Source organism: Leuresthes tenuis, unplaced genomic scaffold (assembly GCF_036924035.1).
Source record: "Leuresthes tenuis unplaced genomic scaffold, fLeuTen1.0.hap1 SCAF_20, whole genome shotgun sequence".
Lineage (NCBI taxonomy): Eukaryota > Metazoa > Chordata > Actinopteri > Atheriniformes > Atherinopsidae > Leuresthes > Leuresthes tenuis.
The window spans coordinates 16,056,508-16,075,912 of record NW_027325374.1 but is presented as its reverse complement, the minus strand read 5'-3'; the positions used below and the strand labels follow the sequence as shown (position 1 = coordinate 16,075,912).

General features: G+C 41.9%; 4 protein-coding genes across 5 annotated transcripts in view; 2 read left to right on the top strand and 2 right to left on the bottom strand.

Annotated features, from left to right (window-relative positions):
* birc5a (baculoviral IAP repeat containing 5a) overlaps positions 1–19,405 on the bottom strand; it is an 80,820-nt gene that overhangs the window by 51,362 nt on the left and 10,053 nt on the right. The gene's annotated exons all lie outside the window — the stretch shown is intronic.
* LOC140278094 (NHP2-like protein 1) lies at positions 722–2,254 on the bottom strand. Its single transcript, XM_072373006.1, has 3 exons — positions 2,058–2,254; positions 1,773–1,893; positions 722–1,183 (listed from the first exon to the last, which is right to left on the bottom strand). The coding sequence occupies exons 1-3, from the start codon at positions 2,058–2,060 to the stop codon at positions 921–923; spliced, it is 387 nt and encodes a 128-aa protein (XP_072229107.1). The 5' UTR covers positions 2,061–2,254; the 3' UTR covers positions 722–920.
* On the top strand, positions 3,058–9,411 carry uqcrc2b (ubiquinol-cytochrome c reductase core protein 2b). Of its 2 annotated transcripts, none has more exons than XM_072373082.1 (14): positions 3,058–3,141; positions 5,660–5,761; positions 5,989–6,138; positions 6,319–6,383; positions 6,481–6,537; positions 6,763–6,887; positions 7,236–7,333; positions 7,414–7,471; positions 7,621–7,716; positions 7,822–8,021; positions 8,120–8,200; positions 8,352–8,428; positions 8,805–8,958; positions 9,065–9,411. In XM_072373082.1, the coding sequence occupies exons 1-14, from the start codon at positions 3,109–3,111 to the stop codon at positions 9,146–9,148; spliced, it is 1,380 nt and encodes a 459-aa protein (XP_072229183.1). In that variant the 5' UTR covers positions 3,058–3,108; the 3' UTR covers positions 9,149–9,411. The 2 variants fall into 2 exon arrangements, with proteins under 2 accessions (XP_072229183.1, XP_072229184.1); XM_072373083.1 differs by lacking the exon at positions 5,660–5,761 and adding an exon at positions 5,556–5,624.
* LOC140278677 (uncharacterized protein C16orf52 homolog B-like) lies at positions 9,683–19,383 on the top strand. Its single transcript, XM_072373746.1, has 3 exons — positions 9,683–10,397; positions 15,017–15,229; positions 17,272–19,383. The coding sequence occupies exons 1-3, from the start codon at positions 10,292–10,294 to the stop codon at positions 17,454–17,456; spliced, it is 504 nt and encodes a 167-aa protein (XP_072229847.1). The 5' UTR covers positions 9,683–10,291; the 3' UTR covers positions 17,457–19,383.

Below are 19,405 nucleotides of genomic sequence, written 5' to 3'. Positions count from 1 at the left end.
CTGCAAAGTTTTATATAACTGTGGTAGGTTGAGGAGAAACTGGAAAATTCTGATCTCTGGAGAAAATGTAACGGTGCGTTCAATGTACATCGGGAGACGGAAAACAGAAGCAGAAATGACGAGTTTAGTAACTCGATGCCTAGAAGTAGTTTTGTTTTGCATCGACAGAAAATTATTATATTTATATATATATGTACTGTATGTTACATCTGAGCTGTCATTTTGGGGAATTACATAAAATGCAGAAGTTGGGTCTCACAAATCTCAGCTGAGATACCCAAAATGACCGACTTAGCCCATATCCAAGTTTTTACATCAATTCCCCAACTTCTATCACACTTAGATCAAGCATTGAGACACAGCTATAAACTCCTGTTTCTAATATTTCTATTTGATGAGCAGTAAGTGTTCCTGGACTTTTAATTCAGCTTACATTAACTGAGATGACAATGTGTCACACCCCCTTTAACAAGTCATGGCTGCCATAAAGATGTTCCCTTTATCTGTTGGTCTTGTCTCAACTGTCAGATAAAACATAAAAGAGCTTTACTGCAAAAACAAACGAAACAAGAGGGAGCTCCTCAAGGCAAAACTTACTCCCATGAATATGTGGAAACTGTCCTTACAAGGAAGTTCCACTTCACTCAATCTATTACAAAAGACTTAGGACAATTCTGATATTGCATTAGGCTTCTTGCAAGTAAAATAATAAATTACAAGGTTTTATTAAAAAATGTGTTTATTAGGAAACAAGTTCTGGTTCTACATAGCGATACACAGAAATGGAACCACTATCCTTACAAAAAGAAAAACATTTGAATTTTGCAATGCAAAACATAATTTTTTAAATCAAACATAAAACAACCCAAATTAGAGATCCATCTGTTCTCTAGAGATTTAGTCACAATAACGCAACAAAGTCACACCAGCAGCCTCTCAATAGCCAGCTGAACAGACTGAATCTGTGGCTTGAGCTGAGATCCCTCCTTTATTGTGACTGAGGTAGCGATGACGGGGCGAGACACCCCACAGGCCCGGCCCAGTGCCTGCTTGGAGCGAACAAACACATATGGGACATTCTTGTCCTCGCAGAGCAGTGGCAGGTGGAGGATGATCTCGAGTGGTTCAGCATCGGCAGCCATAACGATAAACTCTGCAATGCCTCTGTTCAGGGTTTTAGTGGCTGGGAAAGAAGTAGAGTACGGTAAACACACAATATATATATATATATATATATTATCTAAACAAGCAGAAACCTTTTATTGGTAGCTGTATTTCCAATGGTTTTACAAACATCCAAGATGTCCCATCAGTTACAGACCTTTTTTTTTTTTTTTTTAGGATGTTTCAGAAAAGTAACAGTAATCCACCTTGGGTGCAGTGAGTGGTACAAAAGAAAACTCATTATCCATTGCTATTTCAAACATGAACATATACAATCAAGTCTCGTTTTTTTCCCTGATAAAAACACCACAATGTGGTTCCAAAACACTAAACTTCCACACATTTTGATGGCCACCAATAATGAATGAGCTTGGGTTGGTATTTGGCCCCAGTGAAGTTGCTTTTTCCAACCGTCAACCCTTAAAATAAATAAAATAAATCGAAGTAGATTCTGATGATGTATAGCTTTCTGTGCTGCTGATGTGTTATAGTACGTCACTCCCCACATTTTTGTTAAAGGCACTTCACCTCTAAAGATTTGAACTACCTAACAGTATGTTATCACACCAACTTTAATAATATTGTGTAGTTTCCCCCAGTTTTCTCACCTTCATTAGCCCCCTTCCTCAGCTGTTTGTAGTTTGAGGCTTGCTGTACCAGGTCCAGGATGGTTTTGGTCAGCGTGGCGTCGGCCAGCGGATAGGCCTTCGGGTTCACATCGGCTTCACTCTGGTTATAGCACAAACAAAACGTAACAGCAAATAAGCCGCGTTAAAGCCACTTGAAAGACGCATATTTTATTGAGCGCAAGATTACCGCGCTCTGTAGTTTGTCATGCTTGCTAACAGTTAGCTGGTCTGTTAGCTTGTTAGTTCACAGGGTACAAAACTCACCATTTTGGGTTGTTTTTCCGGCCCTCTCGGCGAAAAGCTTCACGGAGGACTATTTTTCGTTCACTTGACGGTAAAGGGGCAACAACACTCGAGATATATTCTTTTAAAATGTAGTTTTAGTGCTACGAACTCGGTAAGCTATCCAACATGCAGCGAGTTCAAACGTTCACCCCACGTGTGTGTGGTTGCGGTATTGCTCATGCGCATTGGGCACCTCAACTGAAATGACAGGAAATGCTTTTCTTCCTGTGGTCAGAGTGTGCATAACACATTAAATACACAAGGAATTTGTAATATATAGGATATAGATGGATGTTAATTTAATGCGAGTTATATTTTAGAAATTCTTAAATATAAAAAATAAGTATATGACAACATTTGAAGTAAAAAAAAGAAATGTAGTAACAGGTACTATGGACAGAATACTAAAATTAATCACAGTTTACAGTGGGCCACTGGTTTTATAACAAAAATATAATAGAAATCCATAAAGCATGTAATGGAAAAATACATGAATATAAGGATGTCTATGCTCCTGGATAAGACAGTGGCCCGTGTTACATCCCAGAAACTGAAATATGAAAAGAAAACGCACACAGAGAAACACAATACACAGAAAGACACTAAACTACCACAGAAAGATGTGAAATGAGGAGGACACATCGACAAAGACACATAGAAAGGCCACAGTGACATGCAAAATGACAAAGTCGCAAAATGAACCAGATGGTCGACCAAAAGAAACCTGTCATGAAGAAAAACAAATTACCCAAATAAGATATAAATAAATATAAATGAGACATAAACTACTTCGAAAATGGACAATGAGGAGAAAAAACTGTCATAATTTTCAGAGGAGTAAAAATAGCTAAAACTCGAAAGTTTGCTACAGATGGTCGCAGTCCTTTCACCGCTGAGACGTTAGGGGGCGCGCGCGCTCATTCACTTGTCTGTTCCGATGCGAGAGAGAGAAACGCGCTGTGCATTCTGGGTAGGGCACTTTCAAGTCAGCCATATTGGTTCATCGTCCTGGCTGAAGGAGAGAGGGGAGATGAAGGGGATCCGGGGAATCAGTCAACTATCGGTAAGAACTCTGTTGATGTACGCTACCTATGTGTGTCGGAACACTCGTACTCACTTAAGCCGGCGGCGTCACTCATGAGGTTATTTGTCGGATGAGATAAAAAAAAAAAAAGATGGGTCTTGTCCAGAGAAGCTGTGATGGGTAGCAGACGAGGAAGCAAACGCTTGGCATGACGCTTAACCTGAGTTGAACCTCCTGAGAAGGTTATATCATGAACACTCGATACATCGAGTCGTTGAATACGTAGTTTATCTTCCATAAAACTACAGTCACTTAGCTCAGGCAGCGACAGCTCTGGCTACTCAACATTTGTAAGAGTTGACAGCTAGCCGCTAGCATCTCGTGTATGTAGACAAGATACAGCTTCCCCATTAAACAGCTGACACTTGTGTTGGTTGCTTCATACTTCTCTTATGTAATTTTGTTAGTTCATGTCATGTTTGTGTGTAACAGTTGAGACCCCATCGAATCCCAAGACTGAACAAGCAGAATAAAGCCCAACCATGAGATTTCTGACTATGTTTAAAGCCCAATCCCAGAGATATTAACTGCCTCAGCTTTTAAAAGACCTCAGACATTTTATTTCTAGACAACATTTTAGTGAGCCCTGAAAGATTTTCTCATCCAGGTTGAGTAAACCACATCAGCACATTTAATTGAAACCTTCAAAACGGGGGTTAAGTAGATCTTGTTGTGGAGTCATTTTTTTTTAAATTTCAAAGTGAAATATTAGAATATCAGTATTCTAGATAGTCTACAAGAGCAGCATAACAGCATCAGGGATTCCTTCATTTAAAAGTCTCCTATGCCTCTCATGTCCTTTTGAGACATAAAGTGCTGTTATTGTTAATATGTTAATAATATTGTTGCAAATGTTTCCAATATTTCTAGCTGGTAATCAAGCTCCATCCTCCTGTAAAATACACCTCCATGGGAGAGGGGCAGCTGTAGCTCAGGAGTGATTCAGTCAAAGGATTTCTGGTTCAATGCTCAACCACACAGTATACAGATTGGAGTATCTTTGGACAAAGTACTGAACCCCAAATTGTCCCCTAGTGTGTGCCTTACTTGTAAATCTCTTTTGGATGTGCGGACACAAAGCAAAAACTGTGCAGAAGTCCTTCAGATAAGTCTGAAGTTACAAGTACGAATTTTGCTTATGTTACTGAGTATAATGGTTACCTTTTATTGTGCTCTGTATGCATTAAGTGTGCGCTTATGTTACTGTCGCTCAAAGGTAATATACTGTGTATATATATATATATATATATATACTTTACATGTATAGTTTGATGTTCAGAGGATGCTGCTTACATGTACAGATCCATAAAACACTCCATTAACAATAGATCTGAGCCAAATTAAAAAGTTTTTCTTAAAATTCAGGATCAATCACTGTGACCTCAGAATGCCAGAAAAGCACTTTCATGCTTCATATTTACACAGCACATAAAATGGTTAACGTTATTTTCCACAGCATCCTTGAATATAACCCACCTCACTCGCAGAAATACCTGCACCGTTGTCCATCTTGAAAATCTACTTTACTTTTAGGGTCAGCAGTGAAGATCAGGGCAACAGAATCATCTGCCATCTGATTGAACAGTTTGGCTTATGACTGGATTGTCACTGTGTCCCCACCATTTTTAAGCTGGCGGTGCACAGAGTAGACGTAGTCCACACACTTGTTAAATAGCACAATAGCTCTCTCATACGCAGCATGCCCTTCTCAGATTCACTGGCACAGACAGCATATACGACCGTCTTGATCATATGACTGATACAAACATGGTGGGGTTGTTTGACTGCCAAGCAACTGTGTACTCTATTGAATATGTTTCAGTCTACCCTGTACATTAACCAGCAAATGATTGTCGGTCATTTTCCCACTCTGACACTGTTGTCTTGACTGTTCTGACAGATCTTGGCTGTTTTAAGGTGACTTCTCCGCCTGCCGGCAACTGTTTTTCCTCTGGGAAAAGGAGCAGATCCACTGTGTAGTCAGATTCAGTTGTAAAGCTGGGTGCCGTATCTTTTTGGTCACACTTAGAGTCTAGCTGCCAATTGGAGGCAGGTTACTATGGTAACCCATCTTCTTAAACTGATGTGGCAAAAATTACAAACCAGTTTATAAGATTATGCCATGTCCAGCTAAGTGAAACATTTAATTTACATTAATTTTGAAGCGATAATGATATATCAGCCGAGCTTAGTCTCAGCCGCATTGCACTGTGGGAAGTATATGACAGCATCGTGTCCGATGCTTACTTACTGGAATACTTCCCAGTAAACGTAACCGGCTCAAAACCTCTCTAATTTGAGGCGATACTCCTCACACTGTCTTGGTATCAGCCAACGAGCCAGCAACACATTAGCTGTAATGTCCTGCCTTCCCATGTTCTCTGTTTTTCCAGACAAGGCTTTACGCAGCCCAGGCTGCCCGTAAGGTGGAAGTCACTGGGTTTCATCCTCAGGATGTGCAGGTTAGTGGTTGTTGACTTGTCTTTCTTCTCCACAGAAACGGTTCTATGCAGCTACCAGAAAAGGCCAGTCCCTTGACCAGCCGCTGGCTGGCCTCAAGCTCTCTTCTGGGGCTGCGCACTCCTACCAGGATGTCCATGTAGGTTTGGTGTCAAGAACTGCTGTGCTGGGGCAGACAGACTTTTGGTCTGAGAATGGATTTATTATTCTGTTCTTTTGAGGCTTTTGTCATTGTCTCTTCATGGTGTGCTGATTATGTTAGATTTTCAAGCTAAATGTCACTGGCTTTCATGGTCTAGCAGATTGTTTATGTCCTCTGCATGGAATGAAACTAAAGGACAGCGCTGCATGTGTCCTTCTGTCCAGGTAAGCAAACTGCCCAGTGGACTGGTGATCGCCTCCCTGGAGAACTATTCCCCAGCCTCCAAGATCGGTGTCTTTGTCAAGGCAGGCTGTCGTTATGAGACCCCTGAGAACCAGGGTGTTACCCACCTTGTCAGGCTGGCCTCCAATCTGGTATGGAACTTCAAAGCAGCCTAAATTAATAGATCATTTAATCACCTTCTAAACCACCGACAAATGACTTACATACAGTGCATCCTGAATGTATTCAGTAATGTAAGAGAATTATTGGTTGCAGTGTGAATGTTCATTTCTGTCTCAGCTTCATATTGACTTGGATTCTCACCTTCTCAGACAACCAAAGGAGCGTCAGCGTTCAAGATCTGCCGTGGTGTTGAGGCAGTCGGTGGCAGCCTGAGGTCGGTAGTCTCCCGTGAAAAGTTTTTACCTGGAAGAGACGGCAGTTGTTACGGCTGTTCAGTATTCTGATCTTTACATCTGCATGTTTCTGTGCAGCGTGACGTCATCCCGAGAGAATATGATGTACACCGTCGACTGCTTGAGAGATGACATGTGAGTGTGTCCGCCATGTTTGCAGTTCTAGGACGAGACATGTTTTAAATATTAGTATTTAAAGAAAGATTGATATCAATATGGTGTCGTCTTGAATGAGGTGAAACTGTGATTTCTGGGTACAAATTATTCTGTGGAGAGCAAAATGCTGCGTGTGTGAGATGTTTTTCAGGATGCTTGCTCAGCCTCGTACCCCCCCCCCCTGCTTTAATTGTCGCTCCGCAGTGATACAGTGATGGAGTTCTTGATCAACGTGACAACGGCCCCAGAGTTTCGTCCGTGGGAGGTGTCAGACCTCTCACCGAGAGTAAAGCTGGACAAAGCCCAGGCTAAGCAGAGTCCCCAGATAGGTAGGATTTTTTTATATTTAAATTTCCACTGTAAATGAGAATAAATGATAATACAACTTGATAATTTAATAAACTATAGATGCAGGATCATTTTCTCACAGTAATATATGTAACTAGATGATTTTTTTAAAGCCTCATCAGAAAGTGCTGTCAAAAAGGCAAAGTGTCGTTCCTTTAAACCTTTGCTCGTATGCAAAGTCGGTGCCAGAATGTGTCTTTAATTTACATTAGCAGGTGTTTTCAGGCAGGTACGCCATATAATTATGATTTCTGTATGACAAAAACATTTTTTTTTACTTTCACCACCGCTGTGGTGGAGCTCCCAGTGAAATCCTTCTCTTTTCCCAGGTGTGATTGAGGGCCTACATGCAGCAGCCTATAAGAACGCCCTGTGTAACTCCCTGTACTGCCCAGACCACATGGTTGACTACATCCAGTCGGAACATGTGAGGATTTTAAGCCTTGGTAGCCATGCTATACTGTACCCATTGAAACTGCTTCTGTGACGTTTGTGATTTATTTTCAGCTTCACCAGTTTGTCCAAAACCACTTCACGAGTGCAAGAATGGCTCTCGTTGGAATAGGTAACAGAGGTTATTGTATTTGGAGAAAATGGCATCTTTTTAAAGATGTAACCACCCACGACGTGGCTTTATGACAGCGTTAATGCCTTGCTGATTATCGTAAGTGGTCTAAGCTTGAGTTATAATTCCGATGTTCATCTTTGCTCTAGGGGTTAATCATGCTATGCTAAAGCAAGTGGGGGAGCAATTCCTCAACATCCGCAGTGGAGTAGGAACAACGGGGGCCAAGGCTCAGTATCGTGGAGGTGAGCTGAACTGACAGGCTACAAATAGAAAAAACTTTTAGTGCCAGCATGAGATTCAGAACTCTAAACCTTGAGGACCCTGTAATTTCCCCGTCTCGTCTCCAGGTGAGGTCCGTGAGCTCAACACCAACCGTCTGGTCCATTCGGCCGTGGTGAGCCAGTCGGCAGCAGCCGGCAGCAGCGAAGCTCTGGCCTTCAGTGTTCTGCAGCACCTACTGGGAGCTGGTCCACACATCAAGAGGGGATTGGGTGTCTCCAACAAACTGATCCAGGGGGTTTCCAAGGCAACTGCTGACCCTTTTGATGTGAGTGGCAGTCAGTTTCTAATATAATCTATGACATAGTTTATACACCTTTTGAAGAAACTATCCCAACACATTTATATTTCTTTCTTTCCTAACAGGCGAGTGCTTTCAATGTAAGCTACTCTGACTCTGGTCTGTTTGGGGTCTACACCATTTCCCAGGTTGCAGCAGCTGGTGATGTGAGTACGATAGACGTGATGTAGTTGCGACAGAAGTTTGTTAAACAAAGTAACCAAATCCTTCCTTCTTTCTTAAAGTCGGGGGGGGAAAAAAAGACAAAAACTTGTAAAATCTCTCTGAGGTGACGGCTCTCCACTTCTGTCTCTTCAGGTAATTAAGGCTGCTCTGGCCCAGGTGAAGGCTGTGGCCGATGGTGGAGTCACAGCTGCTGACCTCACTCGAGCCAAGTAAGAGACACAGGAACACGGTGCATGGAGAAATGAAGTGTTAGAAATTAGGAGGCCGACAAATACCGGATTTCCTATTGAATATATACTCTGACACTGCTTTCTGTGAAAGGCCACGCTCTCTCTCTGGGCTCCACTAAGCAAAAGTTGTGTTAAACAAAGAAGAAAATGTGGCTTAAATTAAGCCATGCTGTCACTAACGTAACTTCTCTAAATGGAAATATGTAAAAACGCGTTTATGTTCATGTTGAGAGGCAGTCAAAGAATTGCACAGCGGAGCTGCAGAATGTTTCATCCTCTCTGATAAACTCATCACAGTTGAATGTTTTCCCCTTTAGAATTTGCGGCTCATAACGAGCTTGTCTCTGTTCTGCAGGGCCCAGTTTAAGAGTCAGTTCCTCATGTCTTTGGAAACCTCGGAGGGTTTGCTGGAGGCCATGGGCACTCAGGCTCTGGCCAGTGGATCTTACCTTTCTCCTGAAGAAATCTCCAAAAACATTGACAACGTCTCTTTGACTGATGTTGCTAACGTAAGACTTTTGGTTTGATCGGTACGCAGCCGGGAAAGATCGAACGCTTCTCTATGATTTGCTTTTAATGTTGCCACTTTTTCTTTTCTGTTCTCGCCACTTCCAGGCCGCTAAGAAATTCGTGACTGGTAAGAAGACCATGGCATCCAGCGGCAACCTCGTCAACACACCCTTTGTGGACGAGATCTAACACACACACACACACACACACACACACCTCGTATTGTACCTTGATTAACGGCAAAGTTCAATTTGTTTCCTCAACATGTTAACAAAAAAAGATCATTGTTTATTGCAATGCTGCTGCTCTGAGAAATATGTCATGACACCGCTGGGTATTTATAGGTGTTGCAACAGCATCTGTTCAGGTCAGTAATGTACTTCACTCATCTGTCCACATTAACTGTATAGCTGATGTAAAATAAGGAATAAATTCTATCTACCTTAACAGAGTTTCAGGTGTGTTGTGTCTGGGATACTAAAAATTGGTTTGTCTGGAACTTTTCACCAAATCAGAAGAAGTAAGAGAATCAAGCCAAAACAGAAATGCACAAAAACAATGAAAGGTTAAGTATCTACTTGATGCATTGATGAAGACTTGCAAAACGTTAGTCTTTAAACTGCTGATCGTGCACGAGGGAGTGTGTAACTTCACTGTGATTGGAAACCGGAGCGAATTCCTTCTGCACATATTATGCTGATGCAAAAGGTACGGGGAAGCCTGCTATTTGCGTATTTTCTCGCGAGAGTTTCCCGTTACACAGGCACGGAGACGAAAACTGACTGGGTTTTAGTTTCCCATACTGCGAGAGGACAGCGCGGTTTGGTAATGAGCAGAGTTGCATTAGCGCCTTTACGAAACGGGGACTGAGCTGCTGTGCGTGGAGATTTTCATCTCTACAAAAGCGCTTTTATGTAAGAAGGGGCGGCGTTTCCCGTCTGCGCTCGTCTGGAGGAAAGAAAACGCTTCCATATGGGGGAGAGAGCTCGGAGGATTCATGCAAACTCAGAAAATAAGTCGACTGCTTGCTCGAAGATGTTTAAATCGCTGGATAATTAAACATAGAATTAAGTATACAAACTCAAGTCCCTGTGGAATTTTCTCTCTTTGTTTTCCCCCCTAAATACAACCGGGATGTGGCAGAATTAGGTAATCCATGTAGCCAGAGAGGCGCTCCTCCGAAGCTGGATTAGATCCAGCAGGTCGGGGCATCACTGACAGACAGGATGGGTCAACATGCGGGAATCACTGACTTCTAAATGTCTCGTCTACCTTCTGTAAAGATGTGGGACAGAGTCTCAACACTCTGAGACCGAACCTGTGTCTACCGACATGGATAAACTCACCGTGATATCAGGATGTCTCTTCCTCGCTGCAGACATCTTCGCCATCGCCAGCATCGTCAACTCGGACTGGATCAACACCGGAGAATCAGCTGGTAGGGTGATGACACTTTGTCCCGTTGTAGCTTTGCCACGAGTTAGATGGCACCGGGAGAACGAGTACATTTTGTGGAAACATTTGAAGTCAACAGAGCTCGAAGTCCGAAAGTGTGCTTGTTGTTAAGTACTTAATTTGTTAGTTAATTGCTTCAGATGAGCTGAGGCGCCCAGAACATGATGCTGCCACCACCATGCCTGCAGGGACTGTATTACCCAGTTGAGGCAGTCCTTTGGCAGGTTCTTCTGTCTCTTCAGAGGCTTTAAACATGGTTGGTAACCCCTGGATCCTGACCCTTGGTCAGGCCAAGACCAAGGACCTGTCTTCTGGGGTTATGGGTTAGGTCATTTAAGAGTTCCAGTGGGTATTCCTTCACTTTCGCAGTTATCGAGACCACAGAGCAGCACTCAAAGCCTTACAAATGGTTTCATATTGTTGCACCGATTGGCCACATCATTATTATAGATGTCTACAGGAGAAGTCCCTGGTCTTCAAATGTAAAATTCCTCATCAATTAGACATTATTTACATATTTCTCTTTTGGGGCCTACTTGAATCAGGCTTGATTTCTGGCATCCTATGGATGTTTGATCATATTGGGATCTGGGGCGACTGCAAGACTGGACAGCTCTGTTTGGTTCCTCAAAACGTTACTGAGCAGTTCTTGCATTTGGTTGCGTGTGGGGGTGCCAGGACCCAAGGTTTCACAGAAGAACAACAACATCATGCTGCATTGAAGAAGTCTTGAAACAGGCAAATTACTTCCATCAAAGAACAAATCATTAAATTATACGGATACTACTGGCTTCAGAGAGACAAACGTAGCAAAGGCCAAATGCCTAACTCATAATTTTAAAACCCTAATCAGTGGTGATGGTTCATCCTTTCTGTTCTATACAGCCCATACTTGTCAAAAGAGTCGGCCTCTGCTGGTCATTAGAAAGAAGGCCGCTTTAAGCCACTTGGTTTGATTTTTTTTGTGCACAGTGTATGGTCCTTAGCACTTTTTTTTTACATGAAAGTTTTCAGGTGTAAGTTTTTGACGAATTTGCTAAAATCTCTAAGACATGTTTTCACCCTGCCCTTATGTTTTATTGAGCCTCGAGCGATGGCCAAAAACAGAAAAGGAAAAAGAGCGATTGTATTGTTTCATGATCAAATCTACAACACACCACGGTGTGTAAAAAGTGCCGCGTTCACTTATTCTCACCTCACACTCGCAAATCTGCTGTAGTGTTGCACTAAACCGAGCCGCGTTTGATTTGAACATGTTTTATGAACACACTTGTTAGCGTTTTGGCATCGATGGCAAAAAAATGAAAAGTTACCACTGCTAAGATCATGCTGCAGCCTATAATAATCATCCCTGGGAGGCCAGCTTTTATTTTTTGAATACAAGTGCTGACTGAATGCCACATATACACGCCGCCTCCTTCCATATTACAGTAAAGTAATATTCAGTTGCAAAGTCCAAAGCTAAACATTGACTAAGACTGATGCAACAGACAAGCAACCATACTGTATAGTATGCACAGCTGCCCTGATGTTCTTCTCCCCCAACTGTCTGAAAGCAGCAGTGGAGCAGAGATTAGAACGTATCAGCTGTGCTGAGTGGGGATTTCTGGATAAAGGCTATTTTGTTTTGCAGGCTGCATGTTTAGCATCTAACAAGGAGTTTTTATTTTTTTTATTTTTCATGAATTACTAAATAAAGTAATCAGTCTGCAGAGAGCAAAGTGGACTGAAGTTGAGAGAAACAGTTTTTGCCTCCCATTCCTCATCATAAATGATGGTGTTAAATGACGGTACTAAAAGCCTGTGGTTTCGGTCTCATTAGGCGAAGAGTAATTACCTGAAGGCAGGAAGTGTTGTTTGGGACTGAAAATGTGTGACTTTTAATTAGGCCTCCTGGGAGAGTAATGCCTTCCACCTGGAGGCACGCACAGTTGCTTGTGATAGTTCTTAAACAATTAGAAGAGGTCTATATGATGTACGCTTTGATAAGTTCTTATTAGTTATCATTAGATATCCACTTTGCACTTTATATGTTGGCTCCTCGGTGCAAAAATCTACAACATTTGACTTAATTGACACCAACTCGGTTAATTTCTTTTCTTTCGTGGTCATGTTAAAGTTCATGTTAATAGTTATGAGTGGCATTTCTTAAAAATGTTCTTTTACAATTTCACAAGCAAGTAAGAAGGGTTTCTAGGTGTTAAAGTTTTTTTTTTTTATTTGTCTTTGTGGTGTCGTGCTTTACCGCGTTCAGCCGCTGCAAATGAAGGGAAACAAACTCCTCTGATATATGCGATGTGGATACGGCAAGCTTCTGATGCCGAAGCTGGTGGCTTCAATTAGGTAGACAAATAAATACTGGAGCCAGAATCCCCAGGCACCGTCAGATACAACTATATATCTACTTCTAAAGGGATTATGGGAGTATTTATCCATTATGCAATCTTAATATTACATTTTTGTTGTACTTGTTACGTTTTAAGATCACTGACAAAACAACAAAAAAAAGAGAAGCTGTATCAAAGGAAATTCTCTGTCCTTTGTTCTTCCTTTTGCCTAACTGTGGATGGTTTATTGCAGTAGGTGACTTGAACAGGCTGTGATCAAAGTGTAGCCTTTCCACCTCCGGAGCACAAGGAAAAGGCAGTTAACTGTGCCTCCAGGCACAGCAGAGCAGAGTCGGGGTCATTGTGTGACACCGTGTGCCTGCCACAAGCTGAGCTCAGTGCTCCGTGCAAATGATCTGACACTCCCGATGAAACCCCTCTAGATGAGTGCACTTAAATATGCTGGAGTCATTAAGGCAACTTCCAGACCCTTCACCACACTGTTATAATGAAACAAACCCAGCACACTTCCTCTTTATCCAGTTTGTTTTTAGTCTGCCTTTTACATTTATGTCACCTTAACTCTCATCAGTCGGGATTTATTGCGTTTAATTGATATGTATCCAATTGGACTTGTACCGACCGTGTTTACCTCTCTTTAAACAGCGTTGCAATTTAGCTGCGAGGTGATGCTAAATGAGTAAACTGATCTGAATAGAAAAAAGGCATCCAATGCGAAAAAAACCCTCCGCTCCGTCATGTTTTCATAAACAACAAAGGCAACCATAGACACATTGGGTGTCTGTTGTGGAATTTGAAGGGAAATGAGTGCACTATTTACATTGTCCCCCACCCTGTGGTATGAAGAGATGTGTTTAGGAGAAACAGGATATCCTGTGTATGAGAAGGAATACGTCTGCCTGCAAGAGGATGTGGTTCAGGCTTCATGTTCCCTTCTGCCTGGTCGGGGGTTATCATACCCATCTGTTGTGTTCATGGTCACTCAATAATGAGTACGTACAAAGCTTATTATATTTCCATGGCCTGATACAAGGGTAGAAACGTGTAGGGACGGGTGGAGGATATTTAAGGCATTATCAGGATTAGGCAGATAACAATGTACGAGCAACTTTTTCTCTTCTTGTTTAGTGGAAATAGAAACTGAATGTTTTTGTACTTACTTAATGGTCTTTGTCTTTTTTTTTTTCTCACATTATCTGGTTTAGAAACAACAAATAGTAAAATGCAAACTGAGGGCTATTAATTGCTGTGTTTTTATTCAAACACAGTTTGCTTTATTTAATTCAGAGCCAATGCAGAAGATGTTTTTCTCGCACTCTTTGTGATATTGGTTGCTTGTAATTTTGGCCATCGTGACAATTATGTTAATCCTGCACTCAGCGGGTTTAAATTGCCCTGATTGAATTTATAAAAGCATAAAATGTATAAAAGCTTCTCTCCTGCGTCTTCTTGCTGTGCGCTAACTGCTTTCTGAAGATTATTCTTGGGGAGGGGGGGGGGGGGGACAGAGGGAGACAAATGAATAAATGACCATGTGGGAGGATTTCATTATGCGGTTTTTCCATTCTCATTACATGAGGTGCATTGTTCCGAGTCCTGTGTTCTTGAGGTGGATGCAGAGTTGGGCAGATGCAGTCTCTGCTGGGCTCCAAGTGTTTGTGTCTGCTCCTGGCAGACGTCCTCCTACCTGACATCACTGCACCCACAAGCTTTACGAGACAGGAGACCATTTCTGCTTCTCTCTGTGTGTGATGCTCCGTTGGTTAATGCCAGAACCCCGAACCTGTTTGACGTCACTTTTTAATCTTTTCCTCTCCGTGTTTCCGTACCAACCGGTTCCTTGGCCTCCAGTCACTGTAGGGCAGACTCATGGGAGGTCATCATGCTTTACTGCCAGTTAACACTTAGAAAAATGATGTCATATGTTGTTGGGAATTACATTGAAGTCCTATTAAAGTCTAAGCTACAGGGATGATATGAGCTGTGTTTGTGCATTACTCTAATGCACATTGTTACTCTTTCTGTATGATGTTTAAAACCCGTGAGACTTGACCTCACAACTTAGTAGCGGTGAGTCAGCTAAAAGCAATAAATAATCAATGTGTTCTGTAATAACCATAGCGGTGTGTTGAGGAAAAAAAAGCTGGCTTTCCTGGTTTGTGTGCGCAGCAGTTAAAACTCCAATGTTGCTGCTTTGTTGAAGGATTTAAAAGAAATGCTTTTCTGGCTCCCAACTCTTCCCGTCTTCTCACAGGCTCTCTGACCGTGGGTCTGATCCGGCAGTGCCAGACCATCCACGGTCGACACCGGACCTGCATCCCCCCACAGCTGCCCAGAGAGTGGATTACCACGCTATTTTTCATCATCTTGGGTATCATCTCTCTTACCATCACTTGCGGGCTGCTGGTGATGTCGCACTGGCACCAAGAGGCCACTCGCTATGCCCGATGGATCGCCTTTACAGGAAGTAGGTATTCACTGCCACCTTCATTTTTTCATTCACCGCTCTCTTCTTCTGTTTCATGAAAGTGAAGTATTTAGGATGTCCTATCAGCTCGGCGGGTGGGGTTAATTATTTATCAGTCGACCGCCAGTTTAACAGACGGTGGGTGAAATTTACCATTTTGAGGCCACTTGTAAATCTATCATTTTGATTAAACTAAACCCATTAGGTGCAACGCATGAGAGCCTTTTATCTTTCGAGCCTGATGAGGTGTAAGCATCTCGCCAACGTATAAACAATGCTTTTTAAAACATATATTGTTAAACATAAGGCCAAAAGCTGCCATTTCTTCAAAGTAATTTAACATTTGTTTCATTTTGTTGTCAAACTGCATTAAAGCTGTTCTTACACTGCACATTAATACCTTAACGATTCGATTAAATCATTATTACGCAGATGTAAGTGAACCCACAGCTGCATAGATGGTCGAGTACACGTCATACAACACAATGAACTCATGCTAAATGTTCAACGCAGCAAAGCTGGAATCAGAACAACATCCCCCCTCGAGCAGACTAGTTCCTAAAAGCCTTTCGGCTTACAATTTGCATAATTTTCTTTTGGTTTGAAGCGCCATCGACAGGAAGACATAAATGTCTTTTGGCCAGTGACTCAAGAAAAACAATCCATATATTAAAATTTCCAGGTCACTTTAAAATTAAGCTGGAACTTTTAGCGTTTGAGTGCAGTGTCAGCCCAATTACAACTAACAAAGAGCAAAAGAATGATATTCTGATCTTAGCTTAACGTTGGATTTCGGGCCATTTTAGGGAAGCTCTGATGTCTATGAGATCTGATGGAGGACAACAGTTTTTCTTTCTTTCAGGAAAAAAAAGAGGCATAATTGGTCTGTAGAGGGGAGTGTTGAAGCAGGAGTTTGGTCTCTCTCTCTCACTCAGTTACTTGCAGAGACAGGAGGGCGAGAACTGCTGAACTCTACTGTTGCAAATTATTTTTGTAACTTTTGTAACTCCAGAAAATCACTCACTCAGTGTTTTGAATTATTCTAACTGTTACAGCTGACTTTATATCGGTCTCTTCTTAAGGGGGAACTCCGATATTTTTAAACCTAGTCCTTATTTCTTGCATGAAATAAATTTATCTACTCGCCGAGAACAGTTTGGCGAAAGTCGGCGTCCTTCGGAAGCTATTTAGATAACTCGCGGTCGGCGAGTGAACAGGGCAGGGATGATGCGGCCTCTAAATAAGGCATTATCTGTCTTTATTTCACCAATACTTTAAGAAGAATGTATGAACGAACGTGTACTATAGCTCTGTTAGCTCATAGGTGCTGTTATGTGGCAACTTGCGGCTATAGGAGAGCTAACAGAGGGATTTCTACGCGGGCACTCTACTGGGACCACTTCATCCACACGCCCCCCTGGAGCAGTTTATTTATTCCTTTCTCTGTGACAGTCAGCTAACTTCACATGGAGTTTGCTACTGCTAGTTTTGTGCAACATGGCAGGATATTTATCAAATTTTGACAATGTGAACAACGACTTTGTATAAGATGGACGTTCTTATGAGCTGTGCTGCAGCCATGCATGTCGATGAAGTGGTCCCAGTAGAGGTGTGTGTAGAATTCCCTCCGTTAGACAAGACAAGTAGCCACATAACAGCACCAATGAGCTAACAGAACAATAGTACACGTTCGTTCATTCATTCGTCTTAATGTATTGGTGAAATAAAGACAGATAATGCCTTATTTAGAGGCTGCATCATCCCTGCCCCGTTCACTCCGTTATATGGATATAGGAGTTTTCTAAGTAGCTTCCGAAGGACGCTGACTTTCGCCAAACTGTTTTGATAAACGTATTTCATGCCAGAAATAAGGTCTAGGTTTAAAAAACAACCGAGTTCCCCTTTAAATCCAGATCATAATTTGCATTTTTTTCTCTTATTACACACCACAGCTTCAGACAAAAGTGCTGGTTGGCCATCATTGTTTCAGAAGGGGGCGTTAATACTTAATACTCTCTCCCTCTCGCTCTTTCCTGCCACAGTGGTCCTGTTCTGTATGGCTGCTCTCATATTCCCAATGGGCTTCTACATCAGCGAGGTTGGAGGACAGCCATATAAGCTGCCCAACAACACAATGGTGGGCTCCTCCTATGTGCTCTTCATACTGTCCATATTCTTCACCATAGTGGGACTGCTGTTTGCTGGGAAGGTATGCTTGCCTGGCTGACATACGCTCCTGTTTTTGAAGCCTTGAAGAGACACTGCCTTGTGGATTTGGACCATTTTAAGAGATGCATAAAGTGGCGCAATCCATCTGGTGGAGGCGAGATGAACAAAGAGAACGATACTGGAATGTCAAGACTTTCAAGGAGGCCTTAAGAATAACCCACTTATAAACATAAGAATTGGGACAATCTGCGTCATAACTGATTAGAATCCAATATGACATGGGCCACTTCAACAATGAACTATATGTAATATATACAGTAAAGTTAAGTTTGTTTGCACATTATATTTATTTAATTGTTCAGTTTTCTTGTTTGTAGATATTCATTTTGAAGTCTTTCACAAAGTTTCCCCGCCACGACTGTGAGTGTTGGTTCACGTTGCCTTAAAGATCTGTTTTAACGATAAAAACAATTTAGTTTCAAAGTTGAGTTTTGAGCTGAGAGGAGATGAATGTCATGCGATCAATTAAAAAACCTTTAGCTTAAAGATGCTACGTGGAACGCGGAACTGCGTCCATGGATGCTGGCGGGGCAGGAAGAGGAGCTGTGACTCTGAGCTGTGACTCTGAATATTCGACAGAATAAATCAGCAGCAGGATGAACCTACTGTGGCCTCTCTGTTACAAGCTTTGGTCATTTTACTGATATAGTGAATGTATTATTCACCTTTTCGAACATTTTTGTCTTGTTTGAGCACCATAAGGCGATGACTGAGCTTATGATTGTTTTTTTGTTTTTTTTATATATACTTGGGGTTTTGCATGCGTGTACAAATGAAGGGACAGCAGTCTGTGTAACCATCTATAACCCTAATTCCAAAAAAAAGTGGAAACACCTTGTAAAATGTAAATAAAAACAGGATGCAATAATTGGCAAATCTGATAAACTAAGATTTTATTCACGATAGAACACAGAAAAGGCAGGCCAGTCCAGCACATGGACTCTTCTTTTATAAAGCCATGAAGCAGAATGCAGTTTAGCATAGTATAGCTGAGATATACAAGGCTGTCTGTGAAAAAGTCTTTATCTTTATGCAAGCGTACATTGCACTAAAACCTGCATGAACCTTTCAGCGCTGACAGTTTCCTGTTGCATAGTCACTACTGCACCCTCACATCATCAGAGGCAGGCTGTAGAAGTGAGAGCTGATAGAAGCCGGGTGTTCAGGGGGAGGACGGGGCGTCCGTGATTTCCTAAAAGAATTGAACATTTCTATTCATCTGACCACAAAACTTTGTTTTCCGCTCTGCCCCAGTCTGTTTGAAATGAGTTTGACCTTTAACGCTTTATTCTACATTTCTGGATCATGTCGGTATGTGGCCTCTTCTTTACACGACAGAGCTTTAACCTGCATTTGTGGACGGCACGGTGAACTCTGTTCATGGACAATGATTTCCTGATCCCGTGCAGGGATTTCAGTGGCAGATTCAAGCCGGTTTCTAACGCAGTACCACGTGAGGCCCTGAAAATCACAGGCATCCATTATTAATTTCTGAACCTCTGCCCATTTTTACCTTTGACCTTTAACTTTGCCTCTTTTTGTGCTCTTTTTTCTCATAGCCAATCAAGTTACTGACCTGTTTCCAGTTAACCTAAATAGTTTCAACATCTTCTCCCTGCTTTTTCTTTTGAATACCACCTTCCTTTCCAGCTCCTTTTACCCACATCCATCCTTTTGTTTTAGATGTCTTGCTGCCATCAATTTTAAACGATTTTCCAAATGTTTTTCATGGATATCGTCTTAAGTTTCCATGTTTTCTATATTCTGTTTTGAATAAAATATTGGTTTACGAGATTTGCAGGATTCTGTTATTTACATTTTACACAGCGTCCCAACTTCTTTGGAATTGGGGTTGCAAAAGCAATGTGATGTTTGTGATTGAGCATGGAAGATGTCATCTCATTAAAACTACTCACTGAAATATCCTTTGTCTCATTCTAATTTATT

Excerpts from the sequence above, each read along its gene's own strand:
- uqcrc2b (XM_072373082.1), top strand. The coding sequence starts at position 3,109 with ATGAAGGGGATCCGGGGAATCAGTCAACTATCG. Across the intron at positions 3,142-5,659 it reads GGGGAATCAGTCAACTATCG|AAACGGTTCTATGCAGCTAC; the intron begins GTAAGAACTCTG and ends TCTTCTCCACAG. Across the intron at positions 7,717-7,821 it reads CAAGGCTCAGTATCGTGGAG|GTGAGGTCCGTGAGCTCAAC; the intron begins GTGAGCTGAACT and ends TCTCGTCTCCAG.
- LOC140278677 (XM_072373746.1), top strand. The coding sequence starts at position 10,292 with ATGGATAAACTCACCGTGATATCAGGATGTCTCTTCCTCGCTGCAGAC. Across the intron at positions 10,398-15,016 it reads CAACACCGGAGAATCAGCTG|GCTCTCTGACCGTGGGTCTG; the intron begins GTAGGGTGATGA and ends GTCTTCTCACAG. Across the intron at positions 15,230-17,271 it reads ATGGATCGCCTTTACAGGAA|TGGTCCTGTTCTGTATGGCT; the intron begins GTAGGTATTCAC and ends TTCCTGCCACAG.
- LOC140278094 (XM_072373006.1), bottom strand. Across the intron at positions 1,184-1,772 it reads GAGGAAGGGGGCTAATGAAG|CCACTAAAACCCTGAACAGA; the intron begins GTGAGAAAACTG and ends CTTCTTTCCCAG.